The sequence below is a fragment of the Haliotis cracherodii genome, unplaced genomic scaffold (genome assembly GCF_022045235.1).
Source record: "Haliotis cracherodii isolate W230 unplaced genomic scaffold, xgHalCrac1.p SCAF_10, whole genome shotgun sequence".
NCBI lineage: Eukaryota > Metazoa > Mollusca > Gastropoda > Lepetellida > Haliotidae > Haliotis > Haliotis cracherodii.
The window spans coordinates 48904635-48924851 of NW_027266265.1; the positions used below are offsets into that span (position 1 = coordinate 48904635).

Here is a 20217-nt window from a genome sequence, read left to right on the forward strand (position 1 = left end):
CACCTGAAATGAGTGAAAATTTTTGACTTGGAAAAATGCTAGGAAAATTTCTCCAAAATACTGTATCTGCAGATTGGTTATGTGCACTCTGCTGAAGCAAATATGGTAGTACAGAAGACAATGTCACTTGTCCTTCCTGAATTTTACTGGTCCCATACTAGTGGACTTATGTTTGAACCTGATTAGCCTGTAATGCTGTCCATATGCTATTGGGCTCTCTCCCAATCACTGACTGATTATTTACTGTTGTTACTCTTCCAGGAATCTGAAGATATGATGACTTTGCTGAGGTCGACGGACGTGTCGTGCATGTCTGTCGAGGAGGTTCAGGAGGCATGCCGCACCCACCTCCAGGCTGGCCTCTCTGACGAAGAGGCCAAACGAAGACACACCATGTATGGCCCAAATGACTTTGAAATCGCCAAAGAGGAACCCCTTTGGAGAAAGTTTCTTGGACAGGTCAGTGAGGATGTTTATCTGTGCAGGGTATTGCCGTGTTGGATGTTGTTATTGTGCCTGTTGTTACCAAGGTCGATGTTGCTGTGTTCTGAAAGCCCTTCGGTGATTCTGGGTTGTAGTGGGCCCCAGTGTCCTATCATTGTAGAGATAATGTATGACGATCATATGACCCATATTTACAGTGGGGTATCGTCATGTTGGATGTTGTTACTGTGCCTGTTGTTACCCAGGTTGATGTTGCTGTGTTCTGAAAGCCCTACGGTGATTCGGGGTTGGAGTGGGTCCCGAATGTCCTATGGGTTTAGTGATTATGACGATCAGATGGTTTCAACGTGTGAGCTGACTGATTGCGCCAGTGTGCCCCGCCAATTAGGGTCATTGCTCATGCTATCAAGCACTTGATTGGCTAGCCTGGAATATTTACTTGCATGCCTCTGTCAAGTAGCTGGAATATTGGCTGAACATTGAACAGCATTCAGCGTGATCTTAAACGTGGTCTCCAATTTGTGGCCGCTGCCAAGAAGTGTAATTGTTTGGTGCTGATGTGATGACATAAATTGTATTTTCACAGTGGATTAGAATTAATGTCCTATTTCCTTCCTTGCAGTTCAACAACCCACTGATTCTATTGCTTCTGGCCTCAGCGGTTGTCAGCGTCTTCATGCGGCAGTTTGACGATGCAGTCAGCATCACCGTCGTAAGTTTTCCCCACTGCTGATGTTTAACAACTTCTGTAGAATGCTCTTTAAGTAATCAGAAACATCTTGAAACTTGCTTTCCATCCTGTCGGACAACAGCAAACATTCAAACACTAACAAGCAATATATTTTGTGTTTCAGGCCATCCTTATAGTGTCAACAGTAGCCTTCATTCAGGTATGTAGATCCTCCCTTGTATGGGGGATTTGTTGTTATGGACATTGAAGATACTTTAACTGAAGTGTGTAATTTGGAAAATAGTAAAGTCAAATATGAATTTGCATCAGTATTAATATTAACTACCTGTGTAAATCCGGGTTAGAATTGATCTCAGCAACTCATGCTTGTCGTAAGAGGCGACAAACGTGAACTGGAGGTCAGGCTCGCTGACTTGGTTGATGCATGTCATATTATCCTAATTGTGTAGATCTGTGCTCAGGGTGTCAGTCAGTGGATTGCCTGGTCCAGACTTGATTATTTACAGACTGCTGTCATACGTCTGGAATATTGTGTGGCACTAAACCACAAACAAACAAGTAATATTTACTGTTGTGAGTTGCATTGTGTGTACCCATGTCTTTTCTGTTATTTCTGCAGATCTAATATCAATATTAATACATGTTGCTATTGTTTTCAAATACATGCATCCGCTTTCTTTCATTTAATATCTATTGCTTGATGAGGGTCAAATGTATATCTTCATGCATCTGTTTCCAGGAATATCGGTCTGAGAAGTCTCTGGAGGCCCTTACTAAGCTAGTCCCACCTCAGTGCCACTGGTGAGTACATGCTGGTTTAGGCCTAATGTGTAGGCAACCATAAGCCTTACTTTTAATACCTGGTCACAATCATCAGTGGTGATTGGGGCGGTGGCCTAGTGGTTAGAGCATTCACTCGTCTCGCAAAATCCCAGGTTCAATTCCCCATGTAGGTAAAATGTGTGAAGCCTATTTTTGGTATCACCAGCCGTGATGTTGCTGGACTAAAAATACTAAAAATAATCACATACTTGTGGTATTACAGGGCACACTAAGCTAGTTGTGACAGCAGGGGCACGGGTGGCCCTGTGCTCTAAGGTGCCGTGATTCTCTGTGCAGAGTTGCGTCCCTTTGGCCAGCCAGAGACCTATGATTGTGGGTTCGAATCCCGGTTCGCCCCGATTATGTTTCTAGGTTTGTCAGCACCATACCCATGCTCTCGGGTTTTACCGAAGTGGTAAACGTCTGAGACCTGCTCCACTTCGGGCTTTCCCCCCACATTAAGCTGACCCGCCGTGATTTAACTGGAATACTGTTAAAAGTGGTGTTAAACCCAACTCACTCACTCACTCACTGGTAGTGACCGCTGACTTGACTCAGTATTGAGATGTTCCAATGCTTTGGCACTATACCACAAAGCAATCTTTGCACTACAAGTTTCATACCTCTGTGTAAAAATATTGTAAATTGTAGCAATCCGAGATATAAAATCACTTTGTGCTGATGTTGTGAATCTTTGGTCTTGCTGTCGACCACTGTTTTGCCTGGCCCAGACTGGGATATTATGGCTTGGTGTGGATGAAATATTGCTGATTGGCACTCACTCACATCCTCTTATTCAACATCTGGTGATATATCTGTTGTCATCAACAAATTTCTTTGGACTTGGGCATTTAGAGGTGTTCCTCTCAGTTCGTATAGGTTCTTTCAAAATAGCCTAGATTTTGTTAATAAATGTGTTGTTAATAAAACTGAATAACTTTGTTTTGTTTCATTGTAGTGTGAGGGATGGCAAAACAGAAACATTTTTAGCTCGTGAGCTGGTTCCGGGTGACATTGTTGAGCTCAGTATAGGAGATAGAGTGCCTGCTGATATACGACTGTTTGAGGTGGGTGGTCAGTGCAATAGGTTGTAGGAATGCAGTACTTTCACAAAAACATGAAGAAGTTGATATGAGCTTCTGAATATATTCTTGTGAACCTAAAACTCTATGTTTCAGATGTCTATAGAATGTCGAGAAATAACTTTCTTGTCAGCGATCAATCAATATGACAATTATTACCCATAACGGAGGAATGATCAGTGTGTTATAACTTTCTGATATTGGCACATGTATTTTTGCTCTTCTCAATGTTGATTGGTCAATGGAAGCCGTATGATGTCACAGTGCTTCATTTTTGAGAAAAATATGGTGTCATCTATTGTTCATGACCTCACAAATTAAATTGCGTCATCTGAGCAATGGCTGCCTTCAGTGAAGTTTCTATGTAGGGTTGACAGTTCATAGTTTTATTCATTGTTTCTTTTATGATGTCACTGTATTATTAATAACCTTCTCGAAACTCTGAATTAAGGGTTATCTGTCCTTGTGCTGTAAGTTTCTTGCCAAAACTCAGGACTTACACCATTCATTCCCTCGGGACAGATGACCTGCTATTCCTTGTAGCTCATTGGTTGTTCGCCAGTAAATAAACGTGTCTTCTATTTTAGGCGATTGACATGTCCATAGATGAATCCAGCTTCACGGGTGAACCGTGCCCACTGAACAAAACCATAGCAACACAGAACAAGAAAACCACTAACGGCATTTCAGATAAGAAGAATATCGCATTCATGGGGACACTGGTCCAGACAGGCCGAGGAAAGGTTGGTCTCCCAATATGGTGTCTGCAGGAGTATATGTGTTGAATGTTCAGGTTTTAAGGGTTATTGGCGCGGTCGTAAATCCTTGTAGTTAAAGCGTTCGCTTGTCACGCCGAAGGCCCGGGTTCGATTTCCCCACATGGGTACTATGTGTGAAGCCGATTTCTGGTGTCCCCGCAGTGATATTGTTGGAATATTGCTAAAAGCGGCGTAAAGCCATACTAACTCACTCACTCTAAATGTTATCTGTATCAATGTGTACCCTATTTTATTGCCTTTTAATGTGAAGGGTTGGCCTCCCATACAGTGTGTGCAGGAGGATGTGAGTTGTATGATCAGGTCCTACATGTTACCTGTATCAATCTCCACCCTGTTTTATTGTCTGTTTATGTGTTTCAGGGCATTGTCACAGGAACAGGACTTAACTCGGAATTTGGGGAAATTTTTAAGATGATGCAGGGTGAAGAGGTGAGCAGACTTTACCAGCCACAACATACTGCATGCTATTTCCTCAAACATTGAGAGTTTGACCCAAATAATATGTACTGACTTGTGACTGAGCGCTGCATGCATAAAACTCTGCTGGCTTGAATCATTATATCTAATCCATGCATAATTTCAAGTTTAATTTCAAGCAAAGAAATCACCATATGTAATTTGTGTGAGACTTCAGAACATGCAAAATGTTATGGCGTCAATAAAAATCTTGGAAAAAGAAGTATTGTGATGGAATTGGCTGGTAAAATGTTACCTGTCTTGGAATGCTACTTTGTCTGATGTGGTGCATACACATTCTATCAATTTCTTGTTGTAGGACTAGGATGTTCCATTGTGAATCTGCACTGTGATTATGAGAGATGTTTGTGTTATTTACTTCCAGTCCCCCAAGACTCCGCTTCAGATCAGCATGGACCTGCTGGGCAAACAGCTCTCCTTCTACTCATTCCTTATCATCGGGATCATCATGCTGCTTGGCTGGATTCAGGGGCGTGGCGTACTAGACATGTTCACAATAGGTGTTAGGTGAGTAGTATATTGATGTCAATGCTAGATATGTTCACAGTAGCTGTTAGGTAAGTAGTATTTGATGTCACACTAGATATGTTCACAATAGCTGTAAGGTAAGTAGTATATTGATGTCAATGCTAGATATGTTCATAGTAGCTGTTAGGTATGTAGTATTTGATGTCAACACTAGATATGTTCACAATAGCTGTAAGGTAAGTAGTATATTGATGTCAATGCTAGTTATGTTCACAATAGGTGTTAGGTAAGAAGTATATTTAAGTCAATGCTAGGTATGTTCACAATAGGTGTTAGGTGAGTAGTTTATTGATGTCAATGCTAGGTATGTTCACAATAGTTGTTAGGTAAGTAGTATATTGATGGCAATGCTAGATATGTTCATAATAGGTGTACTCAGCAATGACAGTAGTTTCAACATCATTATCAATCCGGACCGTCCTTTTTTGTCACAAATGTTTGTGAGGAGATATGATCTGTAACTCTGACGTCATCCTTTCAGCCTTGCAGTCGCAGCAATCCCTGAAGGCCTTCCCATCGTGGTCACCGTCACGCTGGCTATAGGAGTCATCCGTATGGCCAAACAGAAGGCAATTGTTAAGAAGCTACCTGTTGTAGAGACTTTAGGTGAGTAGACACAAATTGACTGAGCCACTTGTTGTCTTGGATGGGTTTATCATGTGCAGTGAATTATCAAATGTGGGCGCACGCATAGCAAGAGTTGATCCTAATCTTGTTGACAGGTAGTTTCCCTTGCATGAAGAAGCTACATCCGTGATACTGTTACCATGGTGACAGCATCATTCTCACACTTGGACAACTGTTCCTGTGCACATTGTCTCAGGCTACGGTCACTGCTTACATATACAGAATATTGGTAGCTGGTAATTTCTATGAGATTGTTATGTGACTTTTATCCTTTTAGCACCTCACAGGCAGCTTGGATACACTCTCCGAGTACAAGTTGGGGAAGGGAAATATGTTTGACACAGACATTCAACTGCTATGATTGAAATCAATGTTTATTTATTATCTATTTTATTTAAGTCATCTATTATTCATACCAAGGTGTCCAGTCTTCAAATTGATGATTTTAATAGAAAATGAGAAATAAAAAGCCTTACTCCCCACTTTTGAAAAAAAAAATGGATGATAATCTAGCAGTTATACATTATGGCCTTATGTCAAGGATCTATTGACTCTCATGCTTATTTCAGAACACTATGTTAAAGATAGCATAGTTCTAAACATTAAAGCAGCCAATACTCACAGGTTAGTGTTTGCCTCCAGGTTGTGTGAATGTGGTGTGTTCGGACAAGACCGGCACGCTGACAAAGAATGAGATGACCGTCACCCACATCTGCTCCGCTGACGGGAAGCAAGCAGAGGTAAGTTACAGGATCTTATGACCAGTTCAGGGGCAATAACCCAAAGCTTGATGTCAAACACTTGACAATACAAATAGAGCCCTAAGGCAACAAACATTTTCATATCTACACTTTCATAGGGCCTCTTCTAATTTTATGTTGGTTCACAAATTTAGAAGACATGCATATATATTTAATTTGTGTTTAATTGTTGCCTTTGGCTAAACAAATGATATAAAGGGAGATAACTAATGTTTCAGGTGAGCGGTGTTGGGTACAACGCAGATGGTGTGGTTCTGTGCAACAACGAAGAGGTGAAGCCAGAGTCCCACCCCTCAATTGCCAAGGTCGTCGAGGTACGGTTTAGTTACATTCATTGCTAATTCTAACCTTCATCAGATTTTCAGACTGACAATCTTTTTGGAAAGGTATTGTTTTCACAAAGTTTTGATCTAGACATCAAGTAGGGCCAAATTGTTGTATTATTCATTGATCAAGATCATGAAATAAAATGTTGTGCATTATCTGTCAGAAAATGCCTCTCTTTGTTATGTGACGTAAGAAAGGAATTTCACTATTTGTTTGTCTGTCCTTCGTTTGTAAAAGTGAGGAAACAACTGATTAATAAATATTGCTATATTAAACCTAACAGGTTTAACATGAATTTGCGGGGGCACGGGTGGCCCAGTTGTCTAAGGCGCTGCGATTCGCTGTGCAGATTTGCGTCCCTTGGGCACGCCAGAAACCTATGATTGTGGGTTCCAATCCCGGTTCTCCCCGATTATGTTTCTAGGTTTGTCAGCACCATACCGGTGCTCGTCGGTTTCATCGAAGTGGTAAATGTCTGAGACCTGCATCACTTTCCTCCCACATTAAGCTGACATGCCGTGATGTAACTGGAAAACTGTTAAAAGCGGCGTTAAACCCAACTCACTCACTCACTCACTTACATGAATTTGCACTTTCATAGCTGAAGATTAGGTAAAAGTTGTGTAAAATAATCATGATAAAGTTCTAACCTTACAAATTCCCCCCCCCCCCCCCACCACCACCACCAATTTTTTTCCTGATTTATGACTGTGATGACATTGTAATATGTTTTTTCTGTAATCTACATGCATTTTTCTATAATCTTTCCTGAATTGTTCCTCTGATGTCGCTGGGGCGGTCGGGTAGCCTAGTGGTTAAAGCGTGTTCGCTCGTCACGCCGAAAATCTGTGTTCGAATCCCTACATGGGTACAATATTGTTGGAATATTGCTAAAAGCGGCGTAAAACCAAACTCACTCACTCTAATGTCGCTGCTAGCGACTTGAGTGTAAATAAAGTTTGGTTCAGTTCTGCTGCAACTAAGGTCATGGTCTGATTCCAGGTGGGCTGTGTGTGTAACAATGCAGAGTTATCTATGGATGGATTGAGAGGCCAGCCAACAGAGGGCGCTCTTATAGCCGTTTCTCTCAAAGTAAGTAACTTCTTGCTATCATTGACGATGATACTTCTTGATCACATCTATTTGATATTGATGTTATTGGTAGAGAAAATGGACATGTGGCATGCTGGGATAAAACTGGTCCCACGTGACCCATGTTAATTCGAAAGGGTGGTAAGCCTGGTGCCATAGGCTATTCTTCTTGTGTATGTGATGTTGACATTTTGGCTTCTGTCTCACTCCCTCACTCACCCTGCAGATGCAGATGCACAGCGTGAGGGACAACTTCCAGCGTATGCAGGAGTGGCCGTTCAACTCCGAGACCAAGTACATGGTGGTCAAGTGTCGCCCCCGATACGGACAGGTAACTCACAGCTCCATCTATCCAGATATGACATGCATTTACTACATCTAGTAATGTAGGTGTCCTGAATGGAAAAGATCCCATGTAGCCATGCTCGTCATTAGGTGAGAATGTCATTGTGCCCCCCAATGGTGTTAGCTTGTCGTAACAGGCGACTAACGGGATGGGGTGGTCAGGCTCGCTGACTTGGTTTGATGTATGACATCGATCCCAATTGCGTGGATTGATGCACGTGTCAGTCACTGGATTGTCTGGTCCAGACTCAATCATTTACAGACCGCTGTCATATGGCTGGAATATTGCTGAGTGCGGTGTTAAACAACAAACAAATAAACAAACAAACAAACAAACAAACAATGGTGTTACTTGATGCTCATGGTGTCATACACTTGTTGGCCAGACCCAAATTTGATTTGAAATTAAAGGTGGTCATAGGACTGGAATATTGCTGTGACATAAATTAACATCCAAGTAGTGTTTCTATGATAATGTTAATATTCAGCATGAACCAAACTGAGGAAGGCATCCATAGCATGAGATGTTGTACACATATGAAATATTTATAATGATTCTTGCTTATGTCAACGGATATCCTCTTAGATTGTCCTCTTCGATTTGTATATTCAGCGTCAGAAATGTTTTTCTTAAGACTAGTCTAGAGGACTAGTGTAAACCTAAACTCGTCAGAGTTTGTAGCTGGTCCTACTTGAACAAGACCAAACTTATACTAGGTTTATTTTTTCGAACAGTTTCATCAGTTCAAATTATGATCGTAGCATTGAGAACTGGTTCAGAATTATAGTCCCCAAATGCTACTATTCAATAAGCACTACCATTGGATTCTTACTAGTCCTGAGCACAATCTAGTAGTCTTCGGCTTGTGGACCAGCATGAATTTTGAAGGGCTGTATGTTTCCCTCCCTCAGAACACAGAGGCCCTGTACTTTGTGAAGGGTGCCTTGGAGCATGTTCTGCGACAGTCAACCTCCTACTACTACAACGGAGCCTCGCTGCCCATCTTGGAGAAACAGAGAGACAGCTACTATAACCAGGCAGCTGCTCTCGGCAGTGCGGGACTCAGAGGTGACACATATAGCAGGGTGGCCGGGCGGGCGCGGGTGTTGCCCTGTGCTGTGCAGTTACCTCTCTTAGTTGTGCCAGGATCCACTGTTCGACTGATTATTGTCCTTGATATTTCACCGCCATCCCACTCTTGTGACCTTCATTTTGGGCTTTCCTCCAAACTTGCAGTGATATAACTGAAATAATGGTCTTTTACTCCTTAATTTATCCAGGCTATCAGACTTAGTAATGTCAAGCAGTTCCACTTTATCCTTGGTAAGAGTAGTTACCCTGTAACTATGGCAACCTATGCTTCTCCCGAGAGTAGTTGTAACCCTGTAACTATGGCAACCTATGCTTCTCCCGAGATGCCTCACAATAGATTCTGAGTATGATTATCAGATCAAAGCAGAAAAGACCAAAGTTTCTGTAATGACTGTAAGGCACAGAAACTGTCCCATGTACCACATGCTAAGTGCAGACTAAAATGGGGATAGCCAGGACAGGACCTAGGTTCCGAAGATGTATATATGTTGAAACAGTCTAAATGATTAATATCTCAGATCTCTGATGACTGCATCATGATTTTACATAAATTAATGATGTATCACTATAAAGCGTAATAGGAACATGTTCACATAATCTTTAAGTACCCACAGTTGGATGATATTAAGCCCAAGAAAGCATGAAAAATTACACAGAACACAGTGATAAGTGGTGTACGTAAAGCTTAGAGGTACAGAGTGTGTTCAAAGATGGTTGTGTGTAAACTGTAAAGTAAATGTTTGTCAGACATATATTTGAAAATGTTTTACATGCACTTGGTGCATGTAGACCTAAATTATAGGTTGCGTTTTTCAATAACAGGTTGCACTGGTGCATATTTTATATTATTTAAGCGAGCCCTGGTTATCAACTCGTGACGATCATAATTCCCATACTTGAACATTGACCTATGACAGTCGTAGATCTAAGATTTGTGGAGCGGGGCCTTGGTCAAGTACATGAGGCCATGACGTAGGACTTGAGTTCATTTATTCCTTATCTGTGCTTAAGTGCTTGGGTCCTTGTCAGAGCCCTAGCCTCAACATCAGATTGCCAACCAATGTGATGCCTCTGAAATACTTTGATTTGCTAAATCGGCTGTTCACTCACTCTTCTCTTTTCCTACAGTGTTGGCAATGGCGTATGGCACGGACATGAACAAGCTGGTGTTTGTTGGGATGGTGGGGATGATTGACCCACCTCGGGAAGGAGTCCGGGAAGCCATATGGACTCTCACAGGCGGAGGAGTATCCATCAAGATGCTGACTGGGGATTCAGAAGAAACTGCCAAAGCTGTCGGTAGGTTCTTTTTTTTTATCTTTGTGTGATTACTGTGTCATTCACTAGGTCAGTGTAACTGCCATGTTATGTTCTTATGTAGGATTTTAGTTACATTTGTGCAAACCATTGGTACAGACCAAAAAATCAGTTTGATGTGCACTATATTGGTAATTATAGTAGGTGACAGTTGTGCAGTGAAAACACCCAAATATGGTTGTGTATGAATTGCAGGGGCCCGACTTGGGTTGTATGCTTCTGGGGCTTCATCGCTGTCTGGGAATCAGATCGATCAGATGGACCCAGGGCAACTCAAGAGGGTCATCCCCGAGGTCTGTGTCTTCTACAGGGTCACTCCCAGGCATAAACTGAAGATTGTCAGGGTAAGCACAACACATGGAATCTTGTTAGTGTTTTTGAAGTCGTGCATAAGCTTAACTGCACTGCGCAGAGTTGCATCCGGTACGATAACCAGGATCCATCCCAGAGTTGCCCTTATCATGATCTGTGGTTTTCTCACATCATACCAATGTTCATAAGTTTCAGAGGGTATGGGTGGTCCAGTCGTCTAAGGTGACGAAATTCAATGTGTCCAGTTTTGCATGACAGAAACCTATGATTGTTGGTTCGAATCCAGAATCGCCCCGATTATATTTCTGAGTTTGAGAGACCCATTCCCATGCTCTATACCTGCTTCATTTCAGCCTTCATTCCACAATAAGCTGACACATCTTGATATATATTCTATGAGCATGATGAGGCATCCCAACTGTTTAAATGGAAATGAGACCATTTCTATTATTGCTTTTGCTTTGAGGAAACTGATGTCTCAAACTTTGAATTATTTTAATTACTGGATAGATTTTTTATGCACCCTTAGACTAAGTTTTATGTCACCATGTTCACTGTATATAATCATATTTTTGATTTATTAACATCAACAGGCTAGATCTTCTGTTATTATGTGGGTAAATTGTAAATATATATTTTGGCATTCTCAAAGTTTTTGTTGTGTGTTCTGTTACATGATGGTAGTCATATATACTAATGATACGTGGGTGCAGGTTACCAGGAGAGCCAGTATAGTGGCTCAGCACGGGGCACTCGTACATAAGCTAATTGAGTACTGTCTGTCTCTCCCCCAGGCTTTGCAGGACAATGGTTTAGTTGTTGGAATGACGGGTGATGGCGTCAATGATGCTGTGGCTCTTAAAAGTGCTGAGATTGGTATTTCCATGGGCAAGTCTGGGACCGATGTATCTAAGGAGGCAGCTGACATGATTCTTGTAGACGATGACTTCTCCACCATCTTGTAAGTGGACTCTCGCAGACATGAGGCTTGGTGTTTTCTCAAAACACTTCTATCTTCAGCTATAATCATGGTCATTTATTAATGGATAAAAAATGTTATTATGTTTGATTGATTTTATGTAGGTTATTTTGTATGTATCGTAATTTGGATTTGTAAATTTGCAATTACTCTGTCTACAAATTAAAAACATGCAACATGTGCAAAGGGAGGTAACCCATGGTTCATGTTGATGATCCTGCTGTCCCAACAACTGTGTATACATAGTTGTTAGTTTTGCACACCTTCAGTCAGATAATTTGTTTTTGTATGTGTTTATGTTATTTAGTCCTGGAACTGACATTAATAAACATGTTTTTTGGTTTCAGATCTGCTATTGAAGAAGGAAAGGGAATATTTTACAACATAAAAAACTTTGTCAGGTTTCAGCTTAGCACGTAAGTGTTGACATTTTGATATTGATAGACTCTTAAGTTGTATAGTAGGGTTTCTAGTTCTTACTCCAGGTGACAAGATGTTACTGGTTTACGGAAAAATATTTTTTTACCCATGCTTTTTTGCCCCGGACAAGTAAAAAATGTCATTGGAGAAAAAACGATGCTAAACAAGAAATGTAGGTCAATGTTACCCTTAGATCTTTCAGAAATAATACCCTTTTGTATTTAAAAAAAAATTCATTAGTTATAAACTTTGCTATAGTTTTAACATGTTTAAAAAGTCTGTTTGTAATGATATTTTGATCACCGACACTTGGGTATATTTAATAAAAAATGATGAAATCTTTTAGTAAAAAGAAGACTTATGTATGGCAACATCTGTTAGTGTTTTTTCATTGTGGAAATGAAAATCTGAACATGAAGATTCTGTCATTCTTGTTAAAACAGCAGCTATGCGCTGTTGCTGCCTTGTGGGGATTCTGGGTCAGAATTGGTCTCCAGTACCTCATGTTTGTATAGGATCTGATTATAATAGGGATCAGGTGGTCAAGCTCTGGGACTTCTCACGGATTGTGCTATGGCTTCGGGGGCGGTTGTGAAGCCTAGTGGTCAATTCGATTCTCCACATGGGCACAATGTGTGAGGCCCATTTCTGCTGCTCCCTGCCATGATAATGATGGAATATTGCTAAAAGCAGCGTAAAACCATACTCATTCACTGTTATGGTCTCGTGGTCATTGCTCATGCTTTCAATCACTGGTTTGTCTGGTAAAGACACAATAAGTTATCCACCATGAAGCTAGAATATTGCTGAGTGCGGTGATAAAGAATAAACACATCTTAAGAGATTTCTATTAAGCCTATATTTCTCTTTCTCCCTGTTTGAAAAGTATTTCCTGTATTTTGTAACAGGAGTATAGCTGCCTTGTCTCTGATCACGCTGTCGACGGTGATGCATCTCCCCAACCCACTGAATGCCATGCAGATACTGTGGATCAACATAATCATGGATGGGCCCCCTGCACAGAGGTCAGTGTGAACATCAACCCGAAGTAGACAGACGAGGGCGTGATGGTGAAGTCATGGTGGTGCTGTTTGTCCTTGGTCATCTGGGGTGGTCGGGTAGCCTAGTGGTTAAAGCGTTCGCCCGTCACGCCGAAGACCCGGGTTCGATTCCCGACATGGGTACAATGTGTGAAGCCCAGTTCTGGTGTCCCCTGCCATGATATTGCTGGAATATTGCTAAAAGCAGCGTAAAACCATACTCACTCACTCACTCACTTGGTCATCTGTCATATTTCTTTATACCACTCAGTCGACTACAGTTCACTTTTAAGCTTAAGAATTAATGTTTCATTACTATGTTTCATGAAACTATGTTCATGAGTGTCTTCCTTGGCTTATCAAACATTTATGCGAATTACGTTTAGTGACAGTAAATGAACACAGATACCTTGAAATTGTAATTCAAAATGTAAACTAAAAGTTTTGACATATATTTAATAAAATCAAATAATTTTTTTATTGTTCCCTTAGCTTGAATTTTACATGTAAACCACTGTGCCATGGGGATTCCGGGTTGGAATAGATCCCCAGCAACCTATGCTGATTGTAGGGGTAGTGGGGTAGCCTAGTGGTTAAAGCATTCGCTTGTCACGTTGAGCCGAGGGCCAGGGTTCAATTCCCCACTTGGGTACAACGTGTGAAGCCCGTTTCTGGTGTCCCCTGCCATGATATTGCCATATATAAAGCTGAGTGGCATTAAACAGCAAACACACTGCTAAGCCCTTACTCAATTGTAATAACAATGTTATTTTTCAGTCTGGGTGTGGAGCCTGTTGATCATGATGTGATACGGAAACCCCCACGTCGCGTGCAGGACCCCATCATCACCCGCGGCCTCATTGCTCAGATTCTTGTGTCAGCATTCATCATTGTCAGCGGAACTTTATGGGTATTTTGGAGAGAGGTATGTAACTGTGGACATTCCGATGCACCATTGCTCTCAAGTCACTGCAGTATCTGGCATTCATTGTCATCACTGGTTACTTTATTCTCCAATATCTTTTCTACATCCAAACCAAAGATTACATGTATTGCTTTTGCAGCCTCCCTAACCATTGTGCCCCCCCATATTTCTTAGTTTTTGTGTACATTAAGGAAAAAAATTAAAATATGATTTTTTTATTTTTTTAAATATGCGATATCAACATTATGTACAGTCTCTTCACTCTACTGTTAAAAAAAAGTACAAGATTTGAAAATATTTAGCCGTACTTAAATAATGATGACTCCCTGAATACAATTTGTTCTCAGCAATGTCGGACAAGTCCATTTTATGAAAAGGGGAGCTAAGTTTGGTATTTCCTGGATATTCTCACAATGGTTATCTGTACCTTTTCTCCCAATACCTATTTTCTTATGTCGCCCACTTTTGGATGTGTTTGTTTGGCCATTGTGTTTATCTGCATTGCCCAGCTACACCCATGGGGAACAACTAGACATGAGACACTTCCCTCTCAAAAGTAACATTGTCCAATGTACGATGTTATCAAGTTGTGAGCGTATGTTTAAATCTCCAGAAATTATTTCATGATAGAACAATGTTTTATCATGAAATAAACCATGCTTCGTTCTCCATTGTTCTTTGCGATTTTTTTGCATAGCTATCTTATATGTTTGAATGATTTATGAGAGAAATAGGAACCCAGTTAGCAATAGTCTCCATCGGATAACATGGAAGAGCAAGCACCCTATCAGCTGGTGAAACCCATGTGGTAAACATGAAAGACTAAACTAACATCTAATCTCTGAAATGAACATATCGTACAGAAAAAAACAGTTGTTCAGTTATCTTAATACAAATATAATAAAAAGGAGCCCAGTGACTCTTCATTCCTGATACTGCAGTAATCTAGACTTGCCAAACATTATAGACTTGCATGGGCTGTATTTGATATATATTTGTACCAGGGTCTGTAAGACAGACAAATGAAAGACCTGCATCACTTAGGGCTTTCCTCGGACATCAAGCCAATATGTTCTGACATTACTGAAATACTGTTCCTAGCGCGTAAAACCAACTCACTTTTACTGTTGACTGTTTCAGATGAGTGACAACAAGATCACACCAAGAGATACAACCATGACCTTCACATGTTTTGTATTCTTTGATATGTTCAACGCACTTAGCTGTAGATCACAGGTAGGTTAACCCTCAATATCAGTACAGCAACCAGTAGTCTGTATATGTAGGCAGTGACCGTAGCCTGAGATGTACGCAGGAGCAGTCGGAGCATGAGAGTGAAGCTGTTACCTGTAAGTTGCCCACATGGGTACAGTGTGTGAAGCTCATTTCTGGTGTCCCCCCACAGTGATATTGCTGGAATATCCTAAAAGCAGCGTAAAACCACACCCTCTCACTGTATATTGCGACCCATGAAGATTCCGGGATAGAATATGTCTTCAGCAACCCATGCTTGCTGTAAAAGGTGACTATGCTTGTCGTAAAAGGTGACTAACGGGATCGGGTGGTCAGGCTCGCTGACTTGGTTGATGCATGTCATCGATCCCAATTGCGTGGATCGATGTTCATGATATTAATCACTGGATTGTCTGGTCCAGACTCGATTATTTACAGACCGCTGTCATATAACTGGAATATTGCTGAGTGCAGCGTTAAATAACAAACCAACCAACCGCGTATATTGCACATTTGGCTGTGACTACTAAGACCACTACCTGTTAAAACTATTGCAATTGTCCCTTGGTTTTTGTCAAATTTGCCTTTTTATTATCAACATTAACATTTGTATTTGATCCAAAGCATGAAGTATGATACTGTTGTTGGCATGGTTACCAGAAATAATCATTAAGAAGTTTGTTTTCTTATATTATCCTTATGACATTGCACCATGGCCAAAAAAAATGATTCCTGTTTTGATTTGTTTCAGACAAAGTCTATATTTCAAGTTGGATTTTTGACCAACAAAGTTTTTCTGGTTGCTGTGGGAGGTTCTATTATCGGCCAGCTGTTGGTTATTTATTTCCCACCCCTGCAGGCTGTGTTTCAAACAGAGGCTCTGCATGCCACAGGTGAGAGAAGAGTAAACGAGAGATGACACATATGTCATGTCACTACACCCCAGTGGGGGGCATAGTTAGAAGCGGTCCCCATCAACCCATGCTTGTCATATGAGGCGACTTAATGGATCCGGGGGGCACGGGTGGCCCAGTCGTCTAAGGCGCCATGATTCACTGTGCAGAGTTGCGTCCCTTGGGCACGCCAGAAACCTATGATTGTGTGTTCCAATCCCGGTTCGCCCAGATTATGTTTCTAGGTTTGTCAGCACCATACCCATGCTTGTGGGTTTCACCGAAGTGGTAAACGTCTAATACCTGCATCACTTCAGGCTTTCCTCCCACATTAAGCTGACACGCCGCGATATAACTGGAATACTTTTAAAAGCGGCGTTAAACCCAACTCACTCACTCACTTAATGGATCCGCTGGTCAGGCTTGGTCATTTGGTTGTCGTGTCATCATGTGAATTGTTGCCCATACTACCAATCACAGGTTTGTCTGGTCTAGATTCCATTATTTACAGGCCATCATCTTTTTGCTGGAACATTGCTGTGTGTGGTGTAAACAACCTACGAACAAAATCATGTCACAGATTAAATAATCTTTCGCAGCATTCTCACTAAATTAATGGTGAAAATGTCTTCCAAGATAATTTGTTGAATCTCAAGTGGGGTCGAAAACTTTAAAAAAAACCTCTTATCGGAGACTATTGACAGCAGTAGAGACCATGTGAGGATTCAGGGGTAGAATAGGTCCCCAGTACTCCACGCTTGTTTGAAGGAGCATCCTAAACGAGGATTAGTTGGGTACAATGTATGACCGGGTTGATTGTCTATCCAACTGGGTGGATCATTGCTCCTACTATCATCAGGTCCAGACTTGATTACTTGCAATGTCGACTTCAGTGTTAAACAAGCTTCCATCACAGTCACTCACTACCATAATGTTCTCCTCCAGAAAATATGAATGTCCTCACAAACTCAGAATTACCATGATACTTGTAGCTAAAACTTTTTTCTCTTTGTATGTTTGTTATTATTTTGCTGTTGTTTTTTATTTAAATTTTGTTTATTCATATTTCAGATTTCCTGTTCTTGATAGCACTCACCTCAAGTGTGTTCGTTGTGTCTGAGATAAGAAAATTTGTTCAACGCACCCAGCTGAAAAAACAGCGGTTAATACAAGAGAAAAACTATTATATGGACAGTTTTGTATAGTAGACCAAAGACATGTTTGTTGTATTTATTCATGTGCCTCACGCACTGCTGAAGTGATTGTGGCATACACTTCTCCACATGTGGGAGCTTCATTGGGATGAAAGTGGTGGAAATGACACATTGATGAACACGTTTCTCATCTTACCTCACCTGAACACAAGAACCTTGTGACTTCATCAACGTAGAAAGGATATTGTCAGTGAAACAAATAAAGACAGTGTCAACATAGCAAGTATATTGTCAGCATGTGTGTTAACTGATCCAGGAGGTAAACCACAGAGGACAAGTTGTTGGAATCACACTGGAACAAAGGATCTGAATAAATTCAAATCCAGTTATACATGTTATACATTAGTCCTATGAAACATTAGCCTGACCATGCTGGAAGAATTGGTAATCTGGTCTTCATTATGTGTTAACTAACTTCATTAGAAGTGAAAGGAGAATTGGGTATGTGATGCTGCAGTTCTATGCAGAGTTGTGTCCCTTAGGCATGCCAGAAGTTCAAATCCCTGATTCTCCCTGAATGTGATTCTTGGTAAATGTGGGCTTTACTTTGGGCTTTCCTCCCACATTAAGTGGACACGCCGTGATATAACTGAAATACTGTTCACTCGCTTATTCGCTCATGGAGGAAGATATGATCATGTGCCAATGTACTTCCTGTCAAGGCTATCCCTTCTGCAACTTGCCCATGTTGTAGGTGTCAGATTGTGACTGTAGGCTGTGATTCGTACTTGTTTTCTAAACAGGGTTTGTCCACACTATTGTCTTTTATAACTTACTATATACCTACAAATAAGATTGATTACCGGTAGGTCAAATTAATTAAGATTTGTGTTTTATTTGAAGTATTTTAGATTTATTTGTCATTTGTCATAAGTTGATTTGGTTGTTAACATGGGGGGAAATAGATACACATCCGTTATGAATACCATATTTTCTTGAGAATAGTGCACACTTTTTTCCAAAACTCACAGCTGTGTATAGGATATTTACATTGGCACGGGGACAAATGAATGTATTCACTTCTGTCCGAATACTCCTCTGTAATAAGCATGATAAGTGCAGTGGTCGAGGGTTATGCTCTGTATGGAACAGTTTATTAATAAAGTTGACAGTTACATTTTGTGAGATGTTTTTGTTTCTAATCCATCAAAATTTAAATCATAAACAAATATAAATAGTTTGAAAGTTAGTATTTTATTTTCTGTAGTTGATCACTGGGAAATCTGTAGTGCCGTCATAGTTCATTTCTCTGTTCAAATGGCTGTGAAGTGCTTAGGAAGTTTAGGACAGTCACTAGATTTGTTGCATTTGGGTTTTCAGGAAAGTAGAATACAAGTTGTTGTTCCTACTTGTGTTACCACAGTAATGCTTCACACAAGTGTATCGTCAATGTGTATTGCTTTGTTTTATAAACTGATATTTTTCAGGTAAGAGTGAAGTGAAAAATGTTTTCCTTTTCATGAAATTTGTATTTTTTTAATTATTGTTTGGCATTGTTTTATGGTATGGCGTTGTCTTATGCATTTAAGATTCATCTTGTAGTGATAGAATTTGGATAATTATTATCGTTTTTTGACATATTGAATGACTTGAATTGAGCATGGTGTACTACAGACATGGGTTACTGAACAAAAGTGTCACAACTTCTCAAATCAAATTAAACAGGGGATAACGTGGTTAGAACTTAACACTAGCCCACTAGCCCGAGACTTGTACAAATTCCTGTAGGCAACTACAAACTTCCAAAATCCCCCATTGTTTTAACATTACATTGCATTGTTTCTTTTCCCAGGCCTGTAAAACTTTTGAGTTTAGTCCTATCCCTAAAGGGAATATACTATTTATCACATGTACTGGTCAGGATCTGCAACTTTTGAGTTTAGACCTGTCCCCGAGGGAATATAGTATTTATCACATGTACTCGTCAGGATCTGCAACTTTTGAGTTTAGTCCTGTCCCCGAGGATATATACTATTTATCACATGTACTGGTCAGGATCTGCAACTTTTGAGTTTAGTCCTGTCCCCGAGGGAATATAGTATTTATCACATGTACTGGTCAGGATCTGCAACTTTTGAGTTTAGTCCTGTCCCCGAGGATATATACTATTTATCACATGTACTGGTCAGGATCTGCAACTTTTGAGTTTAGTCCTGTCCCCGAGGGAATATAGTATTTATCACATGTACTGGTCAGGATCTGCAACTTTTGAGTTTAGTCCTGTCCCCGAGGGAATATAGTATTTATCACATGTACTGGTCAGGATCTGCAACTTTTGAGTTTAGTCCTGTCCCCGAGGGAATATAGTATTTATCACATGTACTGGTCAGGATCTGCAACTTTTGAGTTTAGTCCTGTCCCCGAGGGAATATAGTAGTTATCACATGTACTCGTCAGGATCTCCATGCAGCATTATAGCCAATAGGTTTCTATGAAATAATGTTAGTTCAGTATTGCAATACAAGTTTTATGACTTTCCTTCCGCAAAGAAGATATATATTTGAATATGTAAAATCTTAAACAGACAAAATTCCAAAAGACCTGTGCCTAAAACACATCTCATTTCCTTCTCAATCATCAGATAATGGAAAGCCCTGATGTTTGCCTACTGTAAACAAGTTGCTCTCATTATCAGATTAAACAACAAATTGAATAGTCTGAATATTATGTGTGGGCAGTATGAATAAAACTGTAAACTTAACAATAATGTTTGCTGTGTTGAGATAGAATGGGAAGCTTGGGAAAGTATCTGGAAATACTAACAGCCCTTTGGTGAATCATGGTCAGAAGTTCATGTGTTAGTATACACTGTGTTC

General features: G+C 40.5%; 1 protein-coding gene across 1 annotated transcript in view; it reads left to right on the top strand.

The window, feature by feature from the left end:
- Nucleotides 1-18983, top strand: part of LOC139454477 (calcium-transporting ATPase type 2C member 1-like) — a 39376-nt gene extending 20393 nt beyond the window's left edge. Inside the window, exons 2-24 of the mRNA XM_071236207.1 lie at nucleotides 262-459; nucleotides 1067-1156; nucleotides 1299-1334; nucleotides 1875-1936; nucleotides 2916-3024; nucleotides 3627-3782; nucleotides 4179-4247; nucleotides 4660-4802; nucleotides 5305-5429; nucleotides 6093-6190; nucleotides 6430-6525; nucleotides 7541-7630; nucleotides 7857-7961; nucleotides 8888-9044; nucleotides 10197-10367; nucleotides 10581-10729; nucleotides 11492-11658; nucleotides 12024-12092; nucleotides 13005-13121; nucleotides 13914-14061; nucleotides 15202-15297; nucleotides 16046-16187; nucleotides 17259-18983. Of these exons, the coding sequence (XP_071092308.1) occupies nucleotides 262-459; nucleotides 1067-1156; nucleotides 1299-1334; nucleotides 1875-1936; nucleotides 2916-3024; nucleotides 3627-3782; nucleotides 4179-4247; nucleotides 4660-4802; nucleotides 5305-5429; nucleotides 6093-6190; nucleotides 6430-6525; nucleotides 7541-7630; nucleotides 7857-7961; nucleotides 8888-9044; nucleotides 10197-10367; nucleotides 10581-10729; nucleotides 11492-11658; nucleotides 12024-12092; nucleotides 13005-13121; nucleotides 13914-14061; nucleotides 15202-15297; nucleotides 16046-16187; nucleotides 17259-17392 (2727 nt within the window). The 3' untranslated portion in view covers nucleotides 17393-18983. The remainder of the gene's footprint in view (nucleotides 1-261; nucleotides 460-1066; nucleotides 1157-1298; nucleotides 1335-1874; nucleotides 1937-2915; nucleotides 3025-3626; nucleotides 3783-4178; nucleotides 4248-4659; nucleotides 4803-5304; nucleotides 5430-6092; nucleotides 6191-6429; nucleotides 6526-7540; nucleotides 7631-7856; nucleotides 7962-8887; nucleotides 9045-10196; nucleotides 10368-10580; nucleotides 10730-11491; nucleotides 11659-12023; nucleotides 12093-13004; nucleotides 13122-13913; nucleotides 14062-15201; nucleotides 15298-16045; nucleotides 16188-17258) is intronic.
- Nucleotides 18984-20217: the final 1234 nt, after the last annotated feature.